The 21,944-nt window shown below is 38.1% G+C and overlaps 1 protein-coding gene across 7 annotated transcripts in view; it reads right to left on the bottom strand.

The window, feature by feature from the left end:
• The window catches only part of KIAA1109 (KIAA1109 ortholog), a 109,488-nt gene that overhangs the window by 24,804 nt on the left and 62,740 nt on the right, over positions 1–21,944 (bottom strand). For 6 of the 7 annotated variants that reach the window (XM_044429283.1, XM_044429288.1, XM_044429286.1 and 3 more), the window contains 16 exons: positions 20,046–20,196; positions 19,093–19,245; positions 17,892–18,132; positions 16,883–17,031; positions 16,226–16,445; positions 15,122–15,280; positions 14,341–14,516; positions 13,515–13,690; positions 12,228–12,934; positions 10,407–10,652; positions 9,041–9,134; positions 5,499–5,549; positions 3,117–3,323; positions 2,740–2,978; positions 1,515–1,759; positions 1,096–1,201 (listed from right to left, as the gene is read on the bottom strand). In XM_044429283.1, the coding sequence (XP_044285218.1) occupies positions 1,096–1,201; positions 1,515–1,759; positions 2,740–2,978; positions 3,117–3,323; positions 5,499–5,549; positions 9,041–9,134; positions 10,407–10,652; positions 12,228–12,934; positions 13,515–13,690; positions 14,341–14,516; positions 15,122–15,280; positions 16,226–16,445; positions 16,883–17,031; positions 17,892–18,132; positions 19,093–19,245; positions 20,046–20,196 (3,320 nt within the window). The remainder of the gene's footprint in view (positions 1–1,095; positions 1,202–1,514; positions 1,760–2,739; positions 2,979–3,116; positions 3,324–5,498; positions 5,550–9,040; positions 9,135–10,406; positions 10,653–12,227; positions 12,935–13,514; positions 13,691–14,340; positions 14,517–15,121; positions 15,281–16,225; positions 16,446–16,882; positions 17,032–17,891; positions 18,133–19,092; positions 19,246–20,045; positions 20,197–21,944) is intronic. The other variant, XM_044429284.1, reaches the window with a different exon arrangement.

Genomic DNA, 21,944 nt, shown 5'->3' with positions numbered 1-21,944 from the left:
TCCAAGTTTTGCAAAGGATGTTATGATTTTCATATATTTTATTGCTAAAATGCATAATCGATCTAACTTACTAAACACGTTTATATTTATTTATTTATATTGTGATTTATATCCTGCCTTTTTCCTACAAAGGGCTCAAAGCAGCTTACATCTCCTCCTCCATCTTATCCCCACAACAACAACCCTGTGAGGTAGGTTGGGCTGAGAGTCTGTGACTGGCCCAAAGTCACCCAGTTGGCTCCATGGCTGAGCGGGGACTAGAACCCAGATCGCCTGAGTCCCAGTCCCACGCTCTTAACCACTACACCACACCACATCCCACTTAAGAAGCAAAACAAACCTGCTAGAGATCTATGATTAAAAAAATATATCAGCTACAGGATTGGGACTCCAGGAGGATTACAGAAGAACCCATCTTTCCAGTTTCCAACCATCACTGGACAACTTGATTCAGCCCTTGTTTCAATTCATTTAATTTGTGGATTTTAAAATATGCTATGTAATGACTGGAAGATCAGATATGAATCATCCATGTCTACTGTTCAAATTAAATCCTGAAGCAAAAGTTTTTGGAATCTTCAAAATAGTGTGATACTAAGTGTAACTAAACAAAAACTCCATAAATGCATAGATAGCATCAGAAATGTTCATACTTTCCTTCACAGTATTACAACATATTCACACTCCAACTTGCCCTATAGAGTTACTGGAGCTATGCCATAAAACATCAGTTATTTGGGTGCATGACTCACAAGTGGAGGGTCTAGTTTTGTATGACTGGCCAGTCTGTGTTCATCAGTCATAGGATTTTGTCCAGATTTGCCTAGGTTTGTCTTGTAAATCTACAATTATTATTTACTTCATCATTTTATCCAAATACCAGTCAGCAGTGTTTGGAAAAACACATTTTGATCAAAATGTGCAGATCCATTAATTATCAGTAATGTCTACTCCTGCCTACACAGCATTATGAAAAAGTTATAGCCAACATTTTGGTATAAAAATCATTATTTGAGGGTTCAAATAACACAAGGAAGCAAAATTAGGGTTAACTAGGATAATTGTGTAGTAACATTCTAAAGCCATTAGGCTTACCTGAGACTTTCTGTATGACTTCATTGACCTCTTTCATAAATACTTTCTGCACAAAAACCAAATGGTTCAAAAGATCTGTTGTAAGATTATGTTCAAAAGACCCAACCTGAAAAAGGAAAAGAGAAACATCTAAACAGATAGACAAAAACATTAATTCATGATGTCTCTTATAAACCATGAAATAATTAATGATTAAGAGAGGCTTGAAGCAGATAATAGCAAACTTAAAAACATACTCTTTAAAGCAGAATTTCTCAAGCTTGAAATACAAACAAGATGGTGATACTAGTTTCTGCTCCAGATGATTACTATTACTATTGCAGTAACTGTTGTTACTGATGTAGCATGTAAACATACATATATAATAGGAAAACTCAAATGAAGGTTTTGAAATAGTAAAGGCAGATTTAAATACAAACCTCTGCTACACAACGCAAATAGTTTCCCTGGAGATAATAGCCCTGCTTGGTGGGCAGTTCATCTATACTCCATATGTGATCTGAATAGGTATCATGCTCTTCCATGATGTATTTCCCTGACATTGTGACAGGAGGAAGGTTAAGACTTGCTGAGGGAGGGATGGTAGACATATCAGTGGCAGAGACTTTGGAAGTGAACCGTAACTTGTGATTTGGCAGCTCAAATGTAAACCTTGTTTGTGCACCTGTGAAAGTAAAAGATATTTGTTTGCACTGTAAGTACGAAAGTAGCCATCCCCCACTTACCAATGTGGTGTTAAGATTCTATACTGTACCACTTCTAAATGTAGGACAAGAGTACTATTTCTGAAAGCTCCTTCGTACAAAATAAATGCCATATGATCACTAAAATAATATATTGATGAGAAAGTTCTGCTAAACGGCTCTTAGATGTGCTTGTTGGCTACATGCTGGGTGTTTTCATTCTACACGAGGAAGAATTTTAAATTGCTGTTTCATGTTAACAGTGTGCAGCAAAGCAGGCTGAATTTCTACCACTTCAGTTTATCACTTCCACCCATGTGTTATGAATATCAGCTCATATTCTAAATGTTATACAGGCTTCCCAGGCAATGACAGAGACTGCTGTTAAATGACAAAGTTAAAATCCTACTGGTTAAGAAAAGTTCACCATGATGTACTCTACCATATCCAACAGCAACATTTTGAAAACTGAATATATAATAAAAAGAGCACCACTACAGCAATTGTCACACTATATTTGCCAATGCTACAAATGATTTTTGCACCCCATCTGCATTCCAATTTCTGCTTTTGAGCCAAGCATCTGAACAACTGCACTTTGCCATGGCCTTCTAACAGGTGAAGAACCAAATCAAAGAATTAGCTGACTAGTTTTAAACATTGCAAGTAGCTCCTTTCATGCTGCTTTGCAAATTTATTTTCAAATGGAGAGGAGTTTCACACATATGCTGCAATACAGCATGAAATGCAGAGAGGGAGACAGAGTTCCATCTTTCAACTGGGAGATAAAGATTCCAATGACTTTGTCCAAGTTTTGGAGTGTATCTGAAAGAGGTCTTTTAATCACAGTGAAATGTATTAGAAGTAGAATTAGAGAGGGCCAAGAACTCAACATTCACACTCCATTCCATGTTTTCTATAAGTAACCATTATTTTATGAAGTTTCATGGAATACTGTTACCTGTCATTCCATGACTTCTCATTCTTCCCATCTTGTATTCAGCTTTTAAGGATGGCAGAAGTGCAGCTCCAATAGCAATACCATCAATCATGGCACTGAATTTAAGAACTATGGGCTTCTTTTCCAAACCTTCTGGCAGCTGTGGAAATTCATTTGTTTCAATGGGTGTCTGATTTACACTTGTAGGTGTCTTTTCTGCAGGTAATGGTGTTGCGGTATCTTCTTTTGAAGGCTGTGGACTATTGATACAAAAGATACAGACCAATTATTGGGTACTATACATGCTGTAAAACATTAAATTTTAGTTTGACCACGCAAATTCAGCACAAACTAGGTAGCAAGTCACACCTCCAAATCACTACAGTTACAATACTCACACAACACTTGGCTGTCTGATGAGATCAGAGATTTGTTTGGAAAGCTGATGAGAACTGCGCACCATCATACTATGAAGTGTAGCTGGATGTTGAGGAATGTTGATGCTAATAGCTCCTACTTTGAAGACTGCAGCATTATTTGTTTTCAACCCCCTTTGGGCACTATAAAGAGCCTGTGATTTGGCAATGCTACATTTCACAACAGTTCTAAGAAGAAACAAAGAATATGTTTATATGCTTTAAAATTTCGGTTGAATTATCTTGCACCATAATAAATTAATAAACAATTTAAGGAAACAGCTATGCCTAATTACTGAAATGAGATATGCAAGGTCTTCAGTTTATGCATGTCTAAGTCAGAGGTCTGTAGTTATATACTGACAGGAAAGGACATTCAACACATACTGGGTGAGAATATGCATGCTTACCAAATCATTAGAAGCAAATAGTCAATTTTACATTATATGATTCTACTTTATACTGAAATGAATGGTCTAAGCAGGCATCAGCCAAAGATTACTCAAAATAAGCAAGGGTAAGAACATTCCTATTGTCAATGTGGTCATTTGATTTAATTAAGTATATGGCCACACAGAGCAAAATAATTTTAATCATTATAAAAACAACAAGACAGTATTGGGAAGAAAGACAACACACACATATGCCATGCACCTCTCTCCATATATGTATTATATTTCATTTTGAGCACATTTTCCATATTAGCGGCTATTTAAGAGAACATCTCTTCCAATATGTAATTTCAACCAAACAATTTCAACTAAATAATGTAAATTACACTACATTAATGTAAACCACCAATACTGCATCACCAAGAGCTTTTGCTGGTGAAGCAGATTTTCTATGGAAACCCATTGCACCAGCACACCCCATTGGTGTTAACACTAAAAGCAGCCTATGCTACTGCAATGTTATTTACATTAGCTTTAATGCCAAATAGGCTACCAGTTCATATAGTCAAGTAGTGAGCAGAATGAGAGAACATACAATTTGTATTTTTAATAGAAAAATAGAGGAGGCCAAAACATAGCTATTATTTCATTACAATAAATTAAAATGACAAATGCCAGCTACTTTGTTTGATACTTTCAGTTCGGTCATAAACATGTGAAAGATTATCTAGCAAAATGAAACACTGCCCAATACTTGACCATGACTTGCTTTGTTAAGTGGAAGTTTCCCCTACATACTTCATTCCAAGACTTACAGTCAGAATCCCATATGCCCATAAGTATTGTGAACTTCAGTCATTACATGGAATGAGGTCCCAAAAACTTCACTGAAATTTACTTCCACATAAGCATGATTAGGATTGTGGCCTTATTTCAAATAACCGATCTTATACTATCCCATTTAAAGGCTTCTCATATAGGCAAGAACAACCTGATCCTTCTTTCCATATACTGTATTTATAAAATTTACAACCAAAGTTGAAAGCTATCTCAAACACTGAATTTATTGTGGTATAAGCTGTTTCCCAAGAGAAAGAGCATGCACACTGCAACATTAACTGATACTGCCAAGGAATGTTCAGCATATGCCAATGTTGTTGTTTTCCAGTGTTTTATTTTAACAAGTTTTCCCTGACTAAAAGTTTTACTAGTATAATTGCTACATTGAAAATATCTTATTTTTATTTTGTTACTGCTATTGTTCACTGATTTATGATTCTTTTAGATATAGTGCAGCCTGTAAGAAGTACGTCTAGTGCCTAAGAAAACACAGAACATCTGTTAGAAGAACACTCAGCCAACCCCAAGACTATATTACTCTTGCCAGAACAATAAAATTGTGAACCCCAACAACTGAGCTAATTTTAACTTAAGGTACTTTTAAAGAATTGAACCAGCCCCATAGCACACACATTTTGCTGTAGACACAGAGCCATTCCTGACATGTCAGCAGCAAGACAACTTATACAACATAGTTTAGGGACAGGCAACACAATGCCTTCCAGATTTTTTGTAGTACAACTCTCATAATGCATAATCACTGGTCATGCTGGTTCTGACTGATGGAAGCTGTAGTCCAAAACACCTAGAAAGCATCGAAATTATAGCCTTGATTTAAACCCTACAACATAATCTTCATATTACAGCCTCCCTTAGTAACTGCAAAAAGTGACTGTATTATTAAGATTTGAAGGAAAAGAACACCTTATTGCACAACTATAGCATGCAACAGATTACAACAGATAAGCAAACACATGAAGCTTTTCTAATATACATTGACTAATATACTAGGGTTTAATTCATTTTAACTATAATTAAGGAACAGCTGGGTACGTTTAAAGACAATAATACACATTTTAACTATACTACACACAGTGTTAACTGCAAGCCATTTAAACATAATGTGACATACAGAAATTCTTGTTTGGCAGTGCTTGTTGGTGATGTAGGGAAATCCTCCAGTCTACGGGTGAAGATTGGAAGAAAGCAAAAAAACAACAACAAAAACAAAGCAAAGCGAAGAATAAACAGTCATGCAAAAGAATTAGTCAGATATTTGTATCCCACAATATGATCAATTGCTTGATAATATTAATATTTAAGCAGTGATGTCTTGCAAGAATGGGGCTGAAAGGGAGCAACTCTCTCAAAGACCTGATAATTCATTTAGTGAGCTTAATATTTCTGGCTGCTGAAAGAAAAAGTAATGCTAAGCTACTCTCTCCAATTAAATGGAAAAGTCAGTTCATGTTAGGGTCTTTTGCACACTTTGAAGTGTACACTGAACTCTCAACAGAAGCATCTATCTCACATTTTTAAGGACCAATTATCACTTCTACTTTTCTAACACTATTAATATAGTGCCACATTGGATGAGACCAAAGCCCATCTAGTCATCATTCTGTTTGCACCACAGCCAATCATTTGCCTGTGTGAAATCCACAAGCAGAACATGATTGTGACAGCACCAACCCCTCTAACTTCTCCAGCAGCTGGTGTACACAGGAATGTCACCTCTGATACTTCAAGTAGGATATAACCATCACGACAACTAGCAGCCGTTGACAGCATTGTTCTTGCTGATCAGGCTTTTGTATTAACGTAAAAAAGTGTTAGCTATCTTTTGGGATCACATGTAGTAGCTAGTAAACACTTTATCCTGTTAATCGCTGACTAATGCTGATCCTGAAAGTGAGTTGGTACTAAAGTATCACAGGAAAATTAATATTCCACTACTTAATACAATACTGAAAATCAAACAATAGTTCAGGGCAAACTGCTCCCAAAGTTAGCTGTTTCCATGGTCTTTCAAACAGCTGAAAATATTCTTCACAACCATAACAACATACCAAGGATTATTTAGGTAGTACTGAAAAAAACATGTGAACATTTATGTTCTGTAGTGGCCTACTATTCTAACTTAAGTGTTTAATGAAAGAAAATCATGCACTTTTGAACTATATCAACAGTGGAAAAGTGGCTGCATTAGCAAAACATACAGAATATTGAAACAAATTATGTTCACTTTTAATGGATTAATGTGAAGACCAGCATCCGCATGCAATTACAGAAAGTAAAATCATTAGTAGCACACTACAAAGGAACTTATAGCTTGCTTAAAATGATAAGTGAATATAGAACCCAGCACTAAAAGTCAACTGGTGTTCTAAAAACTGTTATACACAGTGGAATGGATCTGATATAGCTGATTTTATGGGTCAGTATTAATACTAAGAATATAAATTTGCATGCCATGAATTTTTGCCGAGTCAAGAAAAAGAGCTAATAATGTGATCATTGGTAGAAAGAGGAAAGAGAAACAGCAATAAATTCAAATTGATAGAACTTAGACTCATGTTAAATACAAGCCACACAAAAAATACGCAAGAAGGTAAGATGCTTAGGTACATCCATTTAGTCTTGATGACTGCATTAATATATTTCAAAGATTATTTCAAATCCTGTTATACAAACTTGACTAGGTAAACTGATGAAACTCCACCACTTCCTACTAGGAATTAGCCATTCAGTAATAATGCACAAGTTTATTAATTTTTATTATTTATACATCCATGCTTAAAAGAAAGATAGAAGCATAAAGGCATTTCTTTTTTATCACCTTGTCATTCTCAGCTCACTCGGATATCTTTGAAATTCTGTTAAATGTCTAAAGGAGAAGGATTGGAACCTGTGTTTTATATCAAAAAGCAGATCACTGGATGTTTTGGACCAACTCCCAACATTCCTAACCATTTACTTTGCTGGCAGGGGCTTTTGAGATCTGAAGTTCAAAACACTTGGAAATCTACCTTCTGTCCATCCCTGCTTTATAATGGCAGCCCAGCACAAGCAGTCATCCATGGTGGGTTATTACGTCATCTAAACCTGGAGTTTTATTGGGGAGCAAATCATGCTGGGAACTAAGGCTTTTTGTAGGGGTTTTCTAGCCTACAATAGTGACTGAAACCCAGCGGTTTCATTTTATCATGAGTTGCAGTGCTCACCAAGAGCTACAAAAAAACATGAGCTGCTTGATTATCACAATCTTGCCAGCCAGGGGCTCTTGTTTCTCCAGTGCTGCTATGGCACTTTGAAAGAACTGTCACTCATTCCTTAGTTATTTTAAATTGATTTTTCAGTGCCTCAGAAATACACAATTGAGGGTTGTGTGTTTTTCATTTGCTTGTTTTTCATGCAAAACTGATCTGTTTTGGCTGTTATACATAGTCTTTCCTGATCAATTTCCTTGCCTGTCTCAGATGACTATAGTAGAAATGGGGGAATTTTTCCCTGACAATTCAGCTACTCCAAAAAGCAGATATATTTATGGCTTTTCATGGCTCCTTTTCTAAGTACTTACTGCTATGGTTACTGCAGTTCTCTGACAAATAAAAAAAATTAGAAGACTGTGAGGCCCCACCAGGGGATAGACAGGTATAAGCACTGCTGGTGCTGACATCCCATTTGCTCTGTGCCTTTCTGGCATCCTCTAAGGTTTTGCTTTTTTTTAAGTGTTGGGAATATTTAAGCCCCTTTTTTGGACTGGGAAGTTAATGGAAGGAAAATGTGTACCCCTGTAGCAGATACAGTAGATGCACAAAATTCATCTCTATTACTTCACAGTCATTTGAAGTCATTGCAGCAGATTAAGTGTGCTGAAAAGGAGCCCCCTAAAGAAAGAAGGAATTAATTAATTAATACCTCTCCTTTTAGGAGTAGCTGGAGACTTGAGAAAATATTGAAAAGATGAAGGGTACAGAGAACTATCAGATAAACTCTTAAAATCCAGAAGACCTGGATAACTAAGTGGGAGATACTGATCTCCACATACACTTGGTGCATCTTTTTTAGATGTGTTTTCGTCTTTCACTGTTACTTTTCAGTTGATAACTTGCCACTTGCAACCATGCACAAATGAGCCTATAGGACACTGCTAGCAATTCCACTTCACCACTCTCTTTGACAGCCAAAACAAATAAGGACATTGGGCCAGGCTAGGCTATGAATACTGAATAGTTATAAAATGCACTTGTGAAAATGGACAAAAAAAATAAGTAATCATAACCATAATGGATGAGTTGTATGACTTTCAAGGATTGGAAAAAATGCTACTGTAGTGGGGATTTTTGAGGCTGCAAAAACAAAGCAAAACAAAAAAGGTGCTAAAAGCAGTAGCAATTGGAGTGGGAAAGGAAAGAAAAGATAGTTCTGCTATGGAGGACACTGGAATATGTGATGATGCCTGTTGGAAGAATGAGAGGGAACAAAGGGGGAATAACCCATAATAAGTCAATTTAATCGTACTGTGGGCTATTCAGTGAACAAGCAATTCATCATGGTTCATTTGCAGGGTGGCTTAATTTGATGTCCAAACATGCCCGCTGATTGGACGATTGCTATCTTCTACTACAAACACAAATTCAAGGATAAATATGAGCTTTATTTCATACTCACTGGATATTTGGTGTGATCCCTTCCAGAAGAACAATATTAACACCACCTATATGAGCAGTAGCACATGTCTCTGTCATCTTTTGATGCAGTACATCTTTAAACAGAAAAAAATAATCTGGAGTTATGTATTATTTGTATATTTCCTGGTCAGTAGAAAGACTCTAGACAAAGAACAGCAAAGTAATTACATTAAACTGCTAGCAAATATTTAATGGAATCATTGTAGAACAGATTAGACTACGTAGAAATACTTAATAGCAAAGTTTGATGCTGAATATTTTATTTGCATGCAGACTATTTTATGCACTCTTTCCACTTAGTTTTGATTAATTAAATTAAGTATATTTCTATTCCAGCTTTCCTCCAAGGAGCTCAAAGTGAAGTTCATGATTTTCCTGTGCTTTATGGAGGATATACCTCACCTTGGATGACAATTCTTCAGGGAGCAAGTAAGCAAGGTGCATTTATACATGATTTATCCCGGGACGCTGGGCTGAGATGGCATTCTTAAGGACCCAACTCCTTAGCATTTGACACAGTGTAATAGTCCAGGTGTGTCCAATGCTTGTAAGAATGCCCTGTACCTGTAGCATTACTGCTCTGACACAGCACAAGTAAGGAATACTTTCTGTGATGTTCAGGGAAAACACACAAATGTTCTTACTGTCAATTTCTGTTCTCTGAGAGTCATGGTGGAAATTCTCTCTATTTCTTTAATACTTCCAGGATCAGTTCTAGGTTCAGAGGCTTCCACCATACATAGAGAAGTGCTTATGGAAATATGGAACACATCCCAGAAATGTCCAGTGTTCCAGTTGCCTGACTGGAAGGTTCCAGTTTATTCTAAGAACTCACAGTTCATTCTAGTTCAAGCTAAATTTAGCAGCAGCAGCAGCAGCAGCAAGTTATCACTGATGGAGGTAATCTAGAGATGGACTGAAGGGCTATCTGTCCCTTCTAGTCTGGTCTGCAGAACTGGACAGCTCCTTTTCCTAGAAATGCATTTAGTAGTAAAGCCAGGAGAATGCACCATCCTGAAGCAAGGAATGCCCTCTGTGGTACTGCAGACATCTGCTCTCTGATAAAGAAAATTTCATTCTTCTCCCTGTCCTAATTTTATCCTTCCAACAACCCTGCAGATATAAGCTGAGAGTTGGTGACTGGACCAAGGTCATTCAGGTCTCCTTAATTCTATTTTAGCACTCTATCGATGTACCACAATGTATATTCTCTATTAAAATAAGCTAAACATGGGAATGATTGTATATTTCAGCAATTAAAAATAGGGTTGTCAAAAATAGTTCTGTCCATCTTCTTATAGCATATTGACAGGGAGACCTTTGTTTTATTCAGAAAATCTTTCTACCTTTCATCTTTTCTTTGAGTGTAAAACTTCCATGAATCCTCTTCAGTTCAGATTCCATTGTAAGCCCACCAATATCTGCTTCAAGATGTGTGCGATTTACCATGCCTATTCCAAAGACTATCAGGGTCACATGCTGAGGTTCAGATGTTACCAAACTGCGTTTCCTCTGTGATCTGCTCAAGCTGCTGTTATCCTGCTCATTCTCAAATGCAACCCTACAAGTAGGTTCAGTAGGGCTCCGGACACCTATAAGAAACATACAGCAATCCAATAAGAATGTGACAGAATTGATACAACCAAGAATCTACCATTACTTTCTTCATTAAAGAATTATAAATTTAAATATTGTTTTTTTCATGGCAGAACTTCCAGCTATGCTCTGATGAATTCAGTTTAGATGTTACACTTTGCATTAATAATTTCCATACTATAGCCCTATAACTGTAAACTATTACACCATGGAGTCACACTTATACCATGAAAATATTTTAAAAGTTTCAGTGAAGAAAAAAATACTGCACTACAGGGCACAATTAATACAGTTTTATAATTTAAGTTCAGATAGACCCAAAACCACAAATTATAATACTGCCAGTCAGATAAAAGTAAGGGAACTTGTAACTGGCTATATGCAGATGTCACATTTCCAATATTTATTTATTTATGGAGTTATATCCTGCCTTTTTCCTACAAAGGGCTCAAGGCAGCTTACATCTCCTCCTCCATCTTATCCCCACCACAACAACCCTGTGAGGTAGGTTGGGCTGAGAGCCTGTGACTGGCCCAAAGTCACCCAGTTGGCTCCATGGCTGAGCAGGCACTCGAACCCAGATCCTCTGAGTCCCAGTCCCATGCTCTTAACCACTACACCACACTGGCTCTCATCCAGTCACCAATTCATATGCCAATTCACGCCAAACTGAGCAATAGGCTAAAGACATTCTTTGTCCTCCCTGCTCCCTTCCCTTATCTTTTGTACTCCCGGCTTAATAGAATATCTCCTATTTCAAACCAACTCACTTTAACATATAAGCCCTCTTCAGGCATTTTTTCTCTCATGCTGAGGAAACACGTGAGAGGTACAACAGCTCCAACCCCACTGTCATTATATCTGCCACCCTGTATACCTGGAAGGGAGCAGTCAGAATAAGAGAGGCTCCTGTACTCCTGGAGATTCTCTATACCATTAAGGACTCCAGAAAATCTGTGTAGTTGATCTCCATGAATACAGTCCTGTTCAGACTGTCACCACAATCTGCAGTGGGAAGCTAAACTGTTGTGCTGTTTATGGAAGAGCAGCACAATCATGGGAGACAAGAGCACCTGAAGAGGGTTCTATAAAATGTAATTAAGTCAGGCCTTCAGACTAGAAGTGCAAACCATTATTGAATCCTGGTTTCCATGTTCTCATTACTCATTCCTGATCAGGAACATGAAACCTGAATTCAGCCAGCATTAGTGACCATTATTGCTACAGAGAATCTTGATTCTATAAATGTCAATCTTCTAAACATGAAAAAGACAAATTATAATTCATAATTTCATACAACTTTAACCAAAAATCACGCAGTTTACTGACTCAACAATTCTAACATTTTAGCCTGCTAGACTGGTAATCCCACTACAGCCTTTCCTGAACAGCTGCAACTTCAGAATTGTCAGTTCACAACTTCCTATTTCTTCTTAAAAGCCTATCTTCTTCTTTCAGCTACATCCATTTTCCTTAAATTGCAAGTTCTGTATATTGCTGGAACAATGGAAATCTTCAGCATAAGAGTAGCTAATAAATATTGTGGGACAATTTTCTAAAAACTTCCTTACCTGCTGGATAAAATGTTTCAGAAGATTTTTCTAAAATCCCTGTTGGATCCGAGATAAGAGAATAAAAGTTCAACAGTTTATACATATTTTGCCAACACTCTGCAGAAGGTTCACTCTGCTCTGATACTGTAATTGAATCGGAATCATCCATATGAATGGTCACATGATCAACAACATCCTTTGATCCTTTCCTGGAAACTTTAGAAGTTCTTCTTTCTGACCTCCCAAGTGAATTTTTGCTTCGAATTTCTTTTTTATTGTTCTCATTATTTGAGCGTTTGCTTTTCACATTGTTTACTCTGTTGACACCATTAAGACTCCCTCGGGAGCTGCGACTGAAGTCAGAAGAACGAAAGTCTCTGTGTTTGCGGGTTTTAAAGGTGGGTGTGGGAGAAGCTGAGCCAGCTGTGTATCTGCTGAGTTTGATGTCTGTTTGCGTAGCTTTGATATCATCTATCATGGTACTAAACTGGTGGATAAGGCGAACTAGTGCCATATCCACATGCTGACTTATTGACTGACATGAGATTGTAAAATTGCAGTGAAAGGTGCTGTAATGACGCTTATTAAAGTCATGAAAAGCAAGGGCATTGGTGGAGTTTTGAGGTGTAGACACTGACTTCTCCATTATAACAGCACTGATGCTGAATGTTTCCAACATCAATGCTGGTTTAAATTCAAGTGGAGGAAGACTGACTGTTCCTTGCCTAAGGGGGAAAAATTTTAAAAGATTAATTAACTTTACACATCAGATAACATTAATCTCACTCTATTTTCAAAGACCATTTATTGCTGTATAATACAATACATGTACTTGTATTTGGTTATTCTATAGTTGTCTTGAGAACTGTAGACTACTCAACAATGCAAGGATATGAATTATAATTATCCAGCATCAAAGCGACTAAAAACAAATTCACATAAATGAATTGGCATAACAAAATGATGACTGTGTGGTTCTTGGCTTATAATGGGTTTATGTTGGGCCATATAGTTGTTTTGTCACTCATACACATCTAACTCATTTGCTCATAAGAACAAATGACATCTTACTCATTTGTTCATAAGAATAATCCTTAAATTCGGAACCATTTAAGCAATTAAAATTATATTTTAAAGGTAATATTTTAAAAACTGCTACCCCTACTTCACCTTCAACTACTTTACCTCTCATATCCCTAATTCATAATATTCTTGAAATCAGAAATGGACAAAAAATCTGGAGTGATTATACAATACGCTGAGACTCTTTAACATCAAACACATTCTTGCAATTTAGCACCATACCTTCGTGCTCTTTTGCTTCTTCTTTCCTTTGCTGTATCTGAATCAACAATGTCTGCCCTAAGGCAATCTAGAGTCCCTGAGAATGAAAGGTGCTCCCCAAAGTACATCCTGTAACACAATGGCACTGCATCCTGAGACTGAATCCCTGTGTGGCTCAGAAGAGGTTTGAAAACAACCTATTAAAAGCAAAACCAGGTGTATATCTATCAAATTGTTTAACAACTATAGCAACAAGCTTGTCCTTCCAATTCTTTTAAACATTTCAGGATGGCATGTTTTAAATATTATTGGCAATAACTTAGCATTCTTATAAAATATTTCCACACGTGAGACAAATGAGAAAGGAAAATGGTACATTCATAATGCTTACTAATCTGTCCTGGATCTATACAAACCATAGTCTGGCCCACCATGCCCATGCACGCAGGAGGCAGTGGTTTGCTCGCTCCACCACCTTTCCGGCCCACGCCCAGCACTGGCAGCTTTCAACTGGCCCCCTGGTCAAAAAGTTTGAGGACCCCTGCTGTAGTCTCAATAGCTCAAAGAACTCAAAGAACATAAATCATCAAATCTTTCCAGAATAACACATGAGGATTTTAAATACAAGATGCAGCTATACTTGCATTCCACAGATTCTCATTTCGTTAAGAGAACCTGGCAAAGCAGATTCAGAGACATTTTTATTCATGGATTAGGAAAAAACACAGAACGTTGGAACTGCTATTAAATTTACTATAGTTGGATGTCTAGGGTCACCTAATATAGCTTCTTTTTTGTTAGAGAAGAAGTTCATTGCAACTGATCCTCCAGTTTTAAAAACACTCACTTGGGCATCTGCAAGTTGTACAGCAGGGAATCCCTGGTTACCTTCCTCAATACCAGCGATATCATCTTGACTAGTACTGTGCTGGGAATGAGTTCCATCCAATGTGTTCTGATCACTAGACAGTACTGTATTGAAGTCAGATGCTGAAGGTATAGTTGGAAGATTTGGGGCCACACCTACAAAATAGTTCTCATATTAATTCTTATATTCTTACATAATATTGTATAATCTTATAAAATATTCTCATATTAACTATGCTAGCATACTCAGTCCTAACTTATGTAGCCCATTCAGCTTCTTGAGAAAGAAAACATCTTAAATTCAAGTCTAAAGGAAAAACTTTTTGTAAATTTCAGCAGGTTAATCACCCACTCATACAGAAGTAACAACTAGAATAGGAAAATGATCAGCAGAGAGCTGGGTCCTGGTTGATGGAAATTACTGGACACTTTTAGAATGGTAGTAAAATAGCTAATACAAAGTCAAATCCCTGAACTTGCCATTCTGTTTTATCACCAAGGTACTGATCCTCTATGTTCACAAGCAGTCTGACTGAAAATCAAATGTGGTGGGGAGGGGGACAGACACTGAGAAATCTGTGTAGTCCCTTCTGGAAACGATATACTCACTAAACAAGAAGTGGGTTGAGTATAGCAGTCTATGTTTAAGGGTCCCCCACCCCCCCGGATACAGTTGGTAACTCAAAAGCAGCTTATTTAAAATAGGGTGCTAACTTGATCCTATTAGAATACTAAAGCAAACACTGAACTCAAATCAATACCTGTTGGGAGACTATTGTGTCCAGTTTTGGTGATGGGAGACTCTTGTACAGTACCTCCCCTGTTTCCTACTGCATTTGACATCCAGTTATAGAAACTCACAGATGATGGCTCCGACAGTAAAGGATGTTCAGATAACATTTCAGAGGGCATAGTATTTACTAGAAGAGTATAAAAACAACAACCTACTACTACATGTGCATAAATCTAGAGTGGCAAAAAAGAAAATATTTAACAGTCCCAGTCATTAGCCCATATCATACATTGAACTAAGAGTCCTTCATTTCTGAGCTTAAGTGTACCCCTTCATCAGTATGCCTTGATCTAAAGATAGTATTTGTCCCCTGCCTCCCAAATTATTTATTGTTACTATTCTCTGCTCTTAAACATGCTTGTTGCTGCAAGGTAGCACGCTTAAAACAAATTCAAACACTTTATTAATAATTTGTTAAAGAAGATAGGCACCATGACTATTCCTTTTCAACCACTATTCCATATGTTAAGATGGATTGCCATTAAATCTCTGTTAGACTGGTTTTCTAGCAAAACAGAGGATCCTATAGGCTGCAGGGTAGATGCATTTTTGTGTGATAGGGAGATGGAGAAGAATGGAATATTCACCAAACCATATATTCTCCTTCTACTTGCCCATGTGTTCCAGTCAATGGGGGAAGGGGGGTCATCTCTCTTCACTACAAGACAGATTCTTTGAAGTAAGATTCAAAGCAGAATGAATTAATAGTCACTTTCTACTTCCTTCTTAGACTCAATTACAACTGGCATGGCAATAAATCTCCAAAGCATAAAAACAATTCCTTAAATACTTTGTGTCTTCCATTCCAGTTTTAGAACAGTGCTGGACTAATGTTGAACTGTGTTGATTTATTGCTACTTTACGTATTAACTTACTACATAAAAGTGCTTGGTGCTTGATATCCAGCCCCTGGTTTAGTCTTTCTACTTACTAGTGGAAAGTAAGGAAGAAATCCCTAGGGAATGGGTCATTAGAAGACAACATATATAGAAAATATCCATTAATGTGTGAAATTAACACATCACATGAAGTTTTCATCACTAAAAGTGAGCATAGTACAATGATTTAGTACCTGTTCTTGTCAAAGAACTACTTTTAGGAGCTGTAGTACTTCTTTGAGGAGTCCCCTCCAAGAGATTATGTAGACTAGGAAAACTTCCTGTCAAGTAACTGAGTAGACTCTCTTTTCTTGGGCTTTCTCGGATATGCAGTCCAGAACGGCCAACATGTACTGGCGAATCAGTAGCTGTATCTCCACTAGTATAGCTCAGTGAATGATATGGATGGATACCCTAAAACATGAATATATGTATCCTATATTATGGTTATTTATATTTAATAAGAAAAACCATTTGGAAAAATGTTTCCACAGCATAAGATTAACAGTCCCTATATTAGAGCTTTTAGTCTAGTTCATTTATATTTATATAATACAGGAATGACATAATATAAATGACATAATTTCGTTATGGAGCAGGTGAAAGTTACTTCAGATATCCCATCACCTCAAGCTGTAGTCCAGCATGCCTGGTGCACAGAAGGCTGAATTATTATTGATGCTGTATTGTTAGAAACTGTTCAGAAACATAATACTGTGATAGTCTATGTAACATTCTAAAAGCTGTATACATGATTTCAAATGCAATGATACAACTGTGGTTTTTTTCTTCCTTAAATACTATAATTATACTTTATTTTTTTCCTCATTGTAGAAGCAAAGGAGCTTTACCTTTATTTTAAGACCAGAATCACTATGTGTATGAGTCTTTGATAGTTTCCTCATAAACTCAGCCCCACTCACAGGTCCAGAGGAAACGCCAGCAGGTGGGGGGCGGGTCCCAGTTCCTTCCAGAAGCATTGTATGTTCACTAACAGTGGCTGGAACATGTAACAGTTGTACTAATTAATGATAGGAGAAATATAACCAGCTATTGTTTACTAAGCCCACTTATTACTAGGAGAGCCTATAATAGTGGTGGCAAACCTATGGCACGCGTGCCACAGCGGGCATGCAGAGCCCTCTCTGTTGGCATGCGAACCAAGAGTCATCCGAGCATCACCCCAGCAGCCAAGCATCAGATAACAGTGCACATAGGGGCCACGCGCATGCTCGGAAAGGAGTAGCAGAGCCAGGCGACGATGTCACAAGCCGCGACTCATTAGCCTCAACTCATCCGAGCTTTTGCATGGCCAGTCAGTGAGCTGCCAAGGAGATACATATATTTGCTTGGACTGGCTGTGAGTTGTTTTTTCTAAACTAAAACCTCAGGTTTCAGGTTTTATTGCAGTGTTGGCACTTTGCGATGGGTAAGTGGATTTTGGGTTGGTGTTTGGGTCTCTAAAAGGTTCACCATCACTGGCCTATAAGTTCTCATTCACATTTGGTACAAAAAATCTTTTCCCTATGTCCTCCTTCTTTTCCAATCTTCACTAAGCAGCCACTCCTCTTTCTTTCCCCATGTCAGGTAGCCACATCCAACTCACTCCCATAGACATAATCCAAATCTGGATGACCAAAATCTAATATATATCCAAATCTGGATAGTCAGTATACAGCAATAGGGCTGTAGCCATTCTGACCTGCCCCAGTCTACAATGGTGGTTGCATGAGAGGATGGTCAATACTTGTGGCTCCTTACCTGGCATGTATATTAAATAAGCAGAAGGGTAGAGAAGGTTTAAGCTGATGTTTATGGAAGCCAGTAAACTTGAGAAGGGTAACTGAAATACAACAATACCTGCATCAAACTCAAATTCCGCTCCATCAGCACTTGTGTCACTCTGAAGACCGCCTCCATTGTCTAAGCCAAATGCATCTTCTTGCTCATGGGGTACAGTTGACTGGAGTTTCATTGGCTGAGCCGGCCTATGTAAACTCACACCTTTGAAGGCAGGTGTTACCACAATGAATTTCATCCACTGCCTAGCTAATGCAATAAGACCTTTCTTTAATGTCACCAAAGCAGGAAGGCCATCACTCTAGAAGACAAACACACATTCAGGATATTCTACAAATTAATTCTGAAAAGGAACCATATTTGTCTACTATGACAAGCAAAAAGAAAGTGTTGTAGCACCATACATTGCAATCATATATGTGTTGCTTGCTCATAAGTGTTTTATATATAATTTGTTTATTGCAGTTAATGTCTATATTTTGGAAAAATTCAAGGTATCTAAGAAATAGAAACACAATATTAATGAAAACAGTAAAAATACACTGAAAATATAATAAAACACTGAATCACCATTTAAAAGAAGAAATAGGACAATGTTCAGTCAGGCTTACCCTCATATAAATATGCATTTGACTGCAACCTTAAAATCTACATCTTGTTCAAAGTCTAATACTGCTCAACAAACTCCAACATGTATAATACCTGGGCTGAATTCTAATTTATCAGCCAAGTTTGACCAGACTGGAATGGCCATGCTCTCATCTGCAACTGCCTAAAGAATTGAACAAGCTGAAGAAGGTTATTGCTGAATAGGTCACATAGTATGTGACATGACCCACTGCACTGAGCATACCCAACCACATAATCTTGTTATTTCACACCTCATGTGAACCAGGAACAAAATGAAACTTTCATCGAGTTCATAATTGCTTAAGGTTCTCACAAGGCAAAGTCCTAAAGGGGTGTTTTTGTTTTTGTATTTTTAAATTGGTGCTTCTACAAATCTTCAGATTCCCCTGAACATATTGCCACCCTCTTGTTTAAATTCCATTTCTGTTCACATTCACTACCCAAGTTTAATATTTCAGGGAGAAATAAAGGAAATACAGCTTTGAGATGAACAACAAATCTTTCACAAAATATTTCTGCAGAAATTTTAACAGATATTGATTATACTAAGAAATAACAAGCACTATACTATTGAAAGTACTAAAAAATCACTCTTTTCTTGACAGGACACTATTCTTAAATGGTAACTCACCATAGTTGCATCCTCAATGACTGAATAGTTTGCTTGATGAAGATAATGGTGCAATATATTACAGAGCAAACAGGAGGGATTTTCTTGTAGGTAACGGGCTAATTTAGTGAGCCTGTTATACTTGCTCCTCAAGGGGAAGTGAACGCTTTTGTTCTAAATATATAAAAGTGGTTAAGAGCCGTGAGAACCATTAATTCAATGTATTCATGTATTTTTCAATTCATAAACGTAACATCAAGGCTGTACATATAGCACGTGTTTAGAAGGAACTGATGCATCAGTATATTTTGCATTCAAATCAATTGTGCATGTATTGAATTTTAACTCAATATCTCATTAATTTGTGAATATTTTCAAACTACATTTGAATTCATATATACATTCATTTTAAGCACAATTCACACAATATACACGAAAGCCATGACCAAATGGGACCTGAAGACTCTATGTATTCATATACACAGGGAGTGAAGGAGGCTGAAACCTTGCCCACACCCTAATGAACCTGCTGTAAGATCACTGAGGTAGGAAGGGAAGCAGCTTTGGGGTTATTGAATTAAGGGAAAGCTAAAGCCTCCCCCACAAACTGTTTCCACATCACCACAGGGGTACAAAAAAACAAAGTTCCAGACACTCTGGATTTTAAGAAGTGAAAGAAATGTCAGCCGCAGCCTCTGCTGGTGACCCTGACAGATAATGCTGCTTCTTTGAGGCTAAGGGAAGCATGGAAGCAGTGCTACCGGCTGCTTCTGGGTTGCTATATAGAGGAAACCTTATCACAACAACCTGAGAGATCCCACTATTCTGGCATCACTATTAGCAGCAGCAGAAACTTCGTCTGTTGTTGACAGGAAGAGGCCTTAGTCTTCTCTTCCTTCCAGTGATGTTTACATGCATTGATCCAGAAGGATATATAGTGCTTTGTACATTAAGTCACTTAACAATCTACCCACCTCTAAGGCTTCTGTCATTATACAGCCCATGACAGCACAAACTCGTAGTGTTCCTTCTGTTTCTAATTTATTTAAAGAGGACTTCACTTGATCAATTGGAAGAAGCCATGCTCCAACTGCAGGAGTTGCAGTGCTTAGAAGATTTAGTTGCCTATTGGAAAAAAAAAATCAGTTACAAAAATATATGCCCTTTAGGGACTACACTATTTACATGTGTACACTACTCATTAGATACCTTTATGCCAAGGCATGAGAGGACGGCATATAAAATTTTTAAATAAATAAAACATTAAATAAAATATAAACACCCCATGAAAAGAAGTGATTTTCAAATTCCTGCAGTATTTATTCTAAGTTGAATTTCAGGCCCAATTCAAAGAGTTTTGTCTAACATTTAAAGCCCTGAACCCTAGACTTGAGGCCATGCTTGTCCCATATATTTCTACTCAACCCTTAAGATCATCTGCCAAGGTCCTTTTCAGGGAACTACCCCCACAAAAGAAGTAAGGGAGATGAAAACCAGAAGAGTACCTTCTGGAACATGCTTCCCCTAGAGCATCGTGCCAGCCTTACTATCTTGTCAAAACCAGGTGAAAAACTTTTCATTGTCCAGTTATTATAACAGTTAAGTCTGTGTGTTTTATTATCTGTAGAGCTAGTTTTAAATATTGCTTATTATTTGCTGTTGTGCAGGGGGGCAGTGTAAATTATTATAGCTGCTGCGGTTTGCTGTCCTATGGTGGTTGTTGTGTTGCATTGCTTTAGTTTTGGAGGGCCAATAAACTGAGACTCAATCCAGATAAGACGGAGGTCCTTTTTGTGGGCAGTTCGGGTTTTCAGGTAAGTGATTTTGGTCCTGTCCTGGACGGGGTAGCACTCCCTCTAAAGCAGGGGTCTCAAACTCATGGCCCGCGGGCCAATTGCTGGGATGGGCGGGGCACGGGGGAGGAGCCCTGCAGCCTTCAAAGCGCCAGCGGCGCCCGGGCCAGCCGCGGGATGAGCGGCCCACCACCACCGCAGTGGTGGAATACTTGATGCGGCCCAGCCTCACCCAGACTCTACTTCCAGCGGCCCCCAGGTAAGTTGAGTTTGAGACCCATTCTCTAAAGGACAGGGTCCACAGCTTGCGAGTGTTCCTTGACCCAGAGCTATCCCTGGAAATCCAGGTGACGGCAGTGGCAAGGAGTGCCTTCCTACAGCTCCGGCTGGTCCATCAACTGTGTTCTTACCTGGACAAGCACTGCTTAACAACGGCGATACACGCCCTGGTAACTTCCTGGTTGGGTTACTGTAACGCACTCTACTTGGGGCTGCCTTTGAAAATGGTCTGGATACTTCAAATGGTAAGAAAATAGAGCTGCCAGGTTGCTGATGGGGGCCGGACATTATTCTCATATAATGCCGGTCCTCTATGAGCTACACTGGTTCCCAATTAAAGTCTGGGGCCAATTCAAGGTGCTGGTATTAACCTATAAAGCCCTATATGGCTTAGGTCCAGAATACCTGAAGGATCACCTCCTATTCTATATGCCCTCTTATTTATTTATTTAAAAATTTCTATGCTGCCTCATTTGCCGAAGCCTCGGGGCGGCTTACAAAACATCAGTTAAAATATAAAACACTAAAAATATAAAACACATTAACATTATAAAATAAGTCGCCCTGGCCGAAGAATTAAGCAAATAATATAAGCAATTAAAATGATGTTTGAATAAAAAGGTCTTCGCCTGGCGCCGAAAAACAAATAAAGACAGTGCCAGGCAGACCTCTCTGGGAAGTGCATTCCATAGATTGGGTGCCACCGCGGAGAAAGCCCTCCTCCAAGTACCTATCCTCCTAATTTCCTTCACAGAGGGGTCCCGGAGAAGGGCCTCTCCCGCAGATCTCGGGGGGGGGGGG

This window comes from Varanus komodoensis, unplaced genomic scaffold, assembly GCF_004798865.1.
Source record: "Varanus komodoensis strain SLA01 unplaced genomic scaffold, ASM479886v1 scaffold2, whole genome shotgun sequence".
NCBI classification, from domain to species: domain Eukaryota; kingdom Metazoa; phylum Chordata; class Lepidosauria; order Squamata; family Varanidae; genus Varanus; species Varanus komodoensis.
The sequence above is the reverse complement of the archived record's forward strand: the minus strand, read 5'-3'. Positions and strand labels throughout refer to the sequence as shown.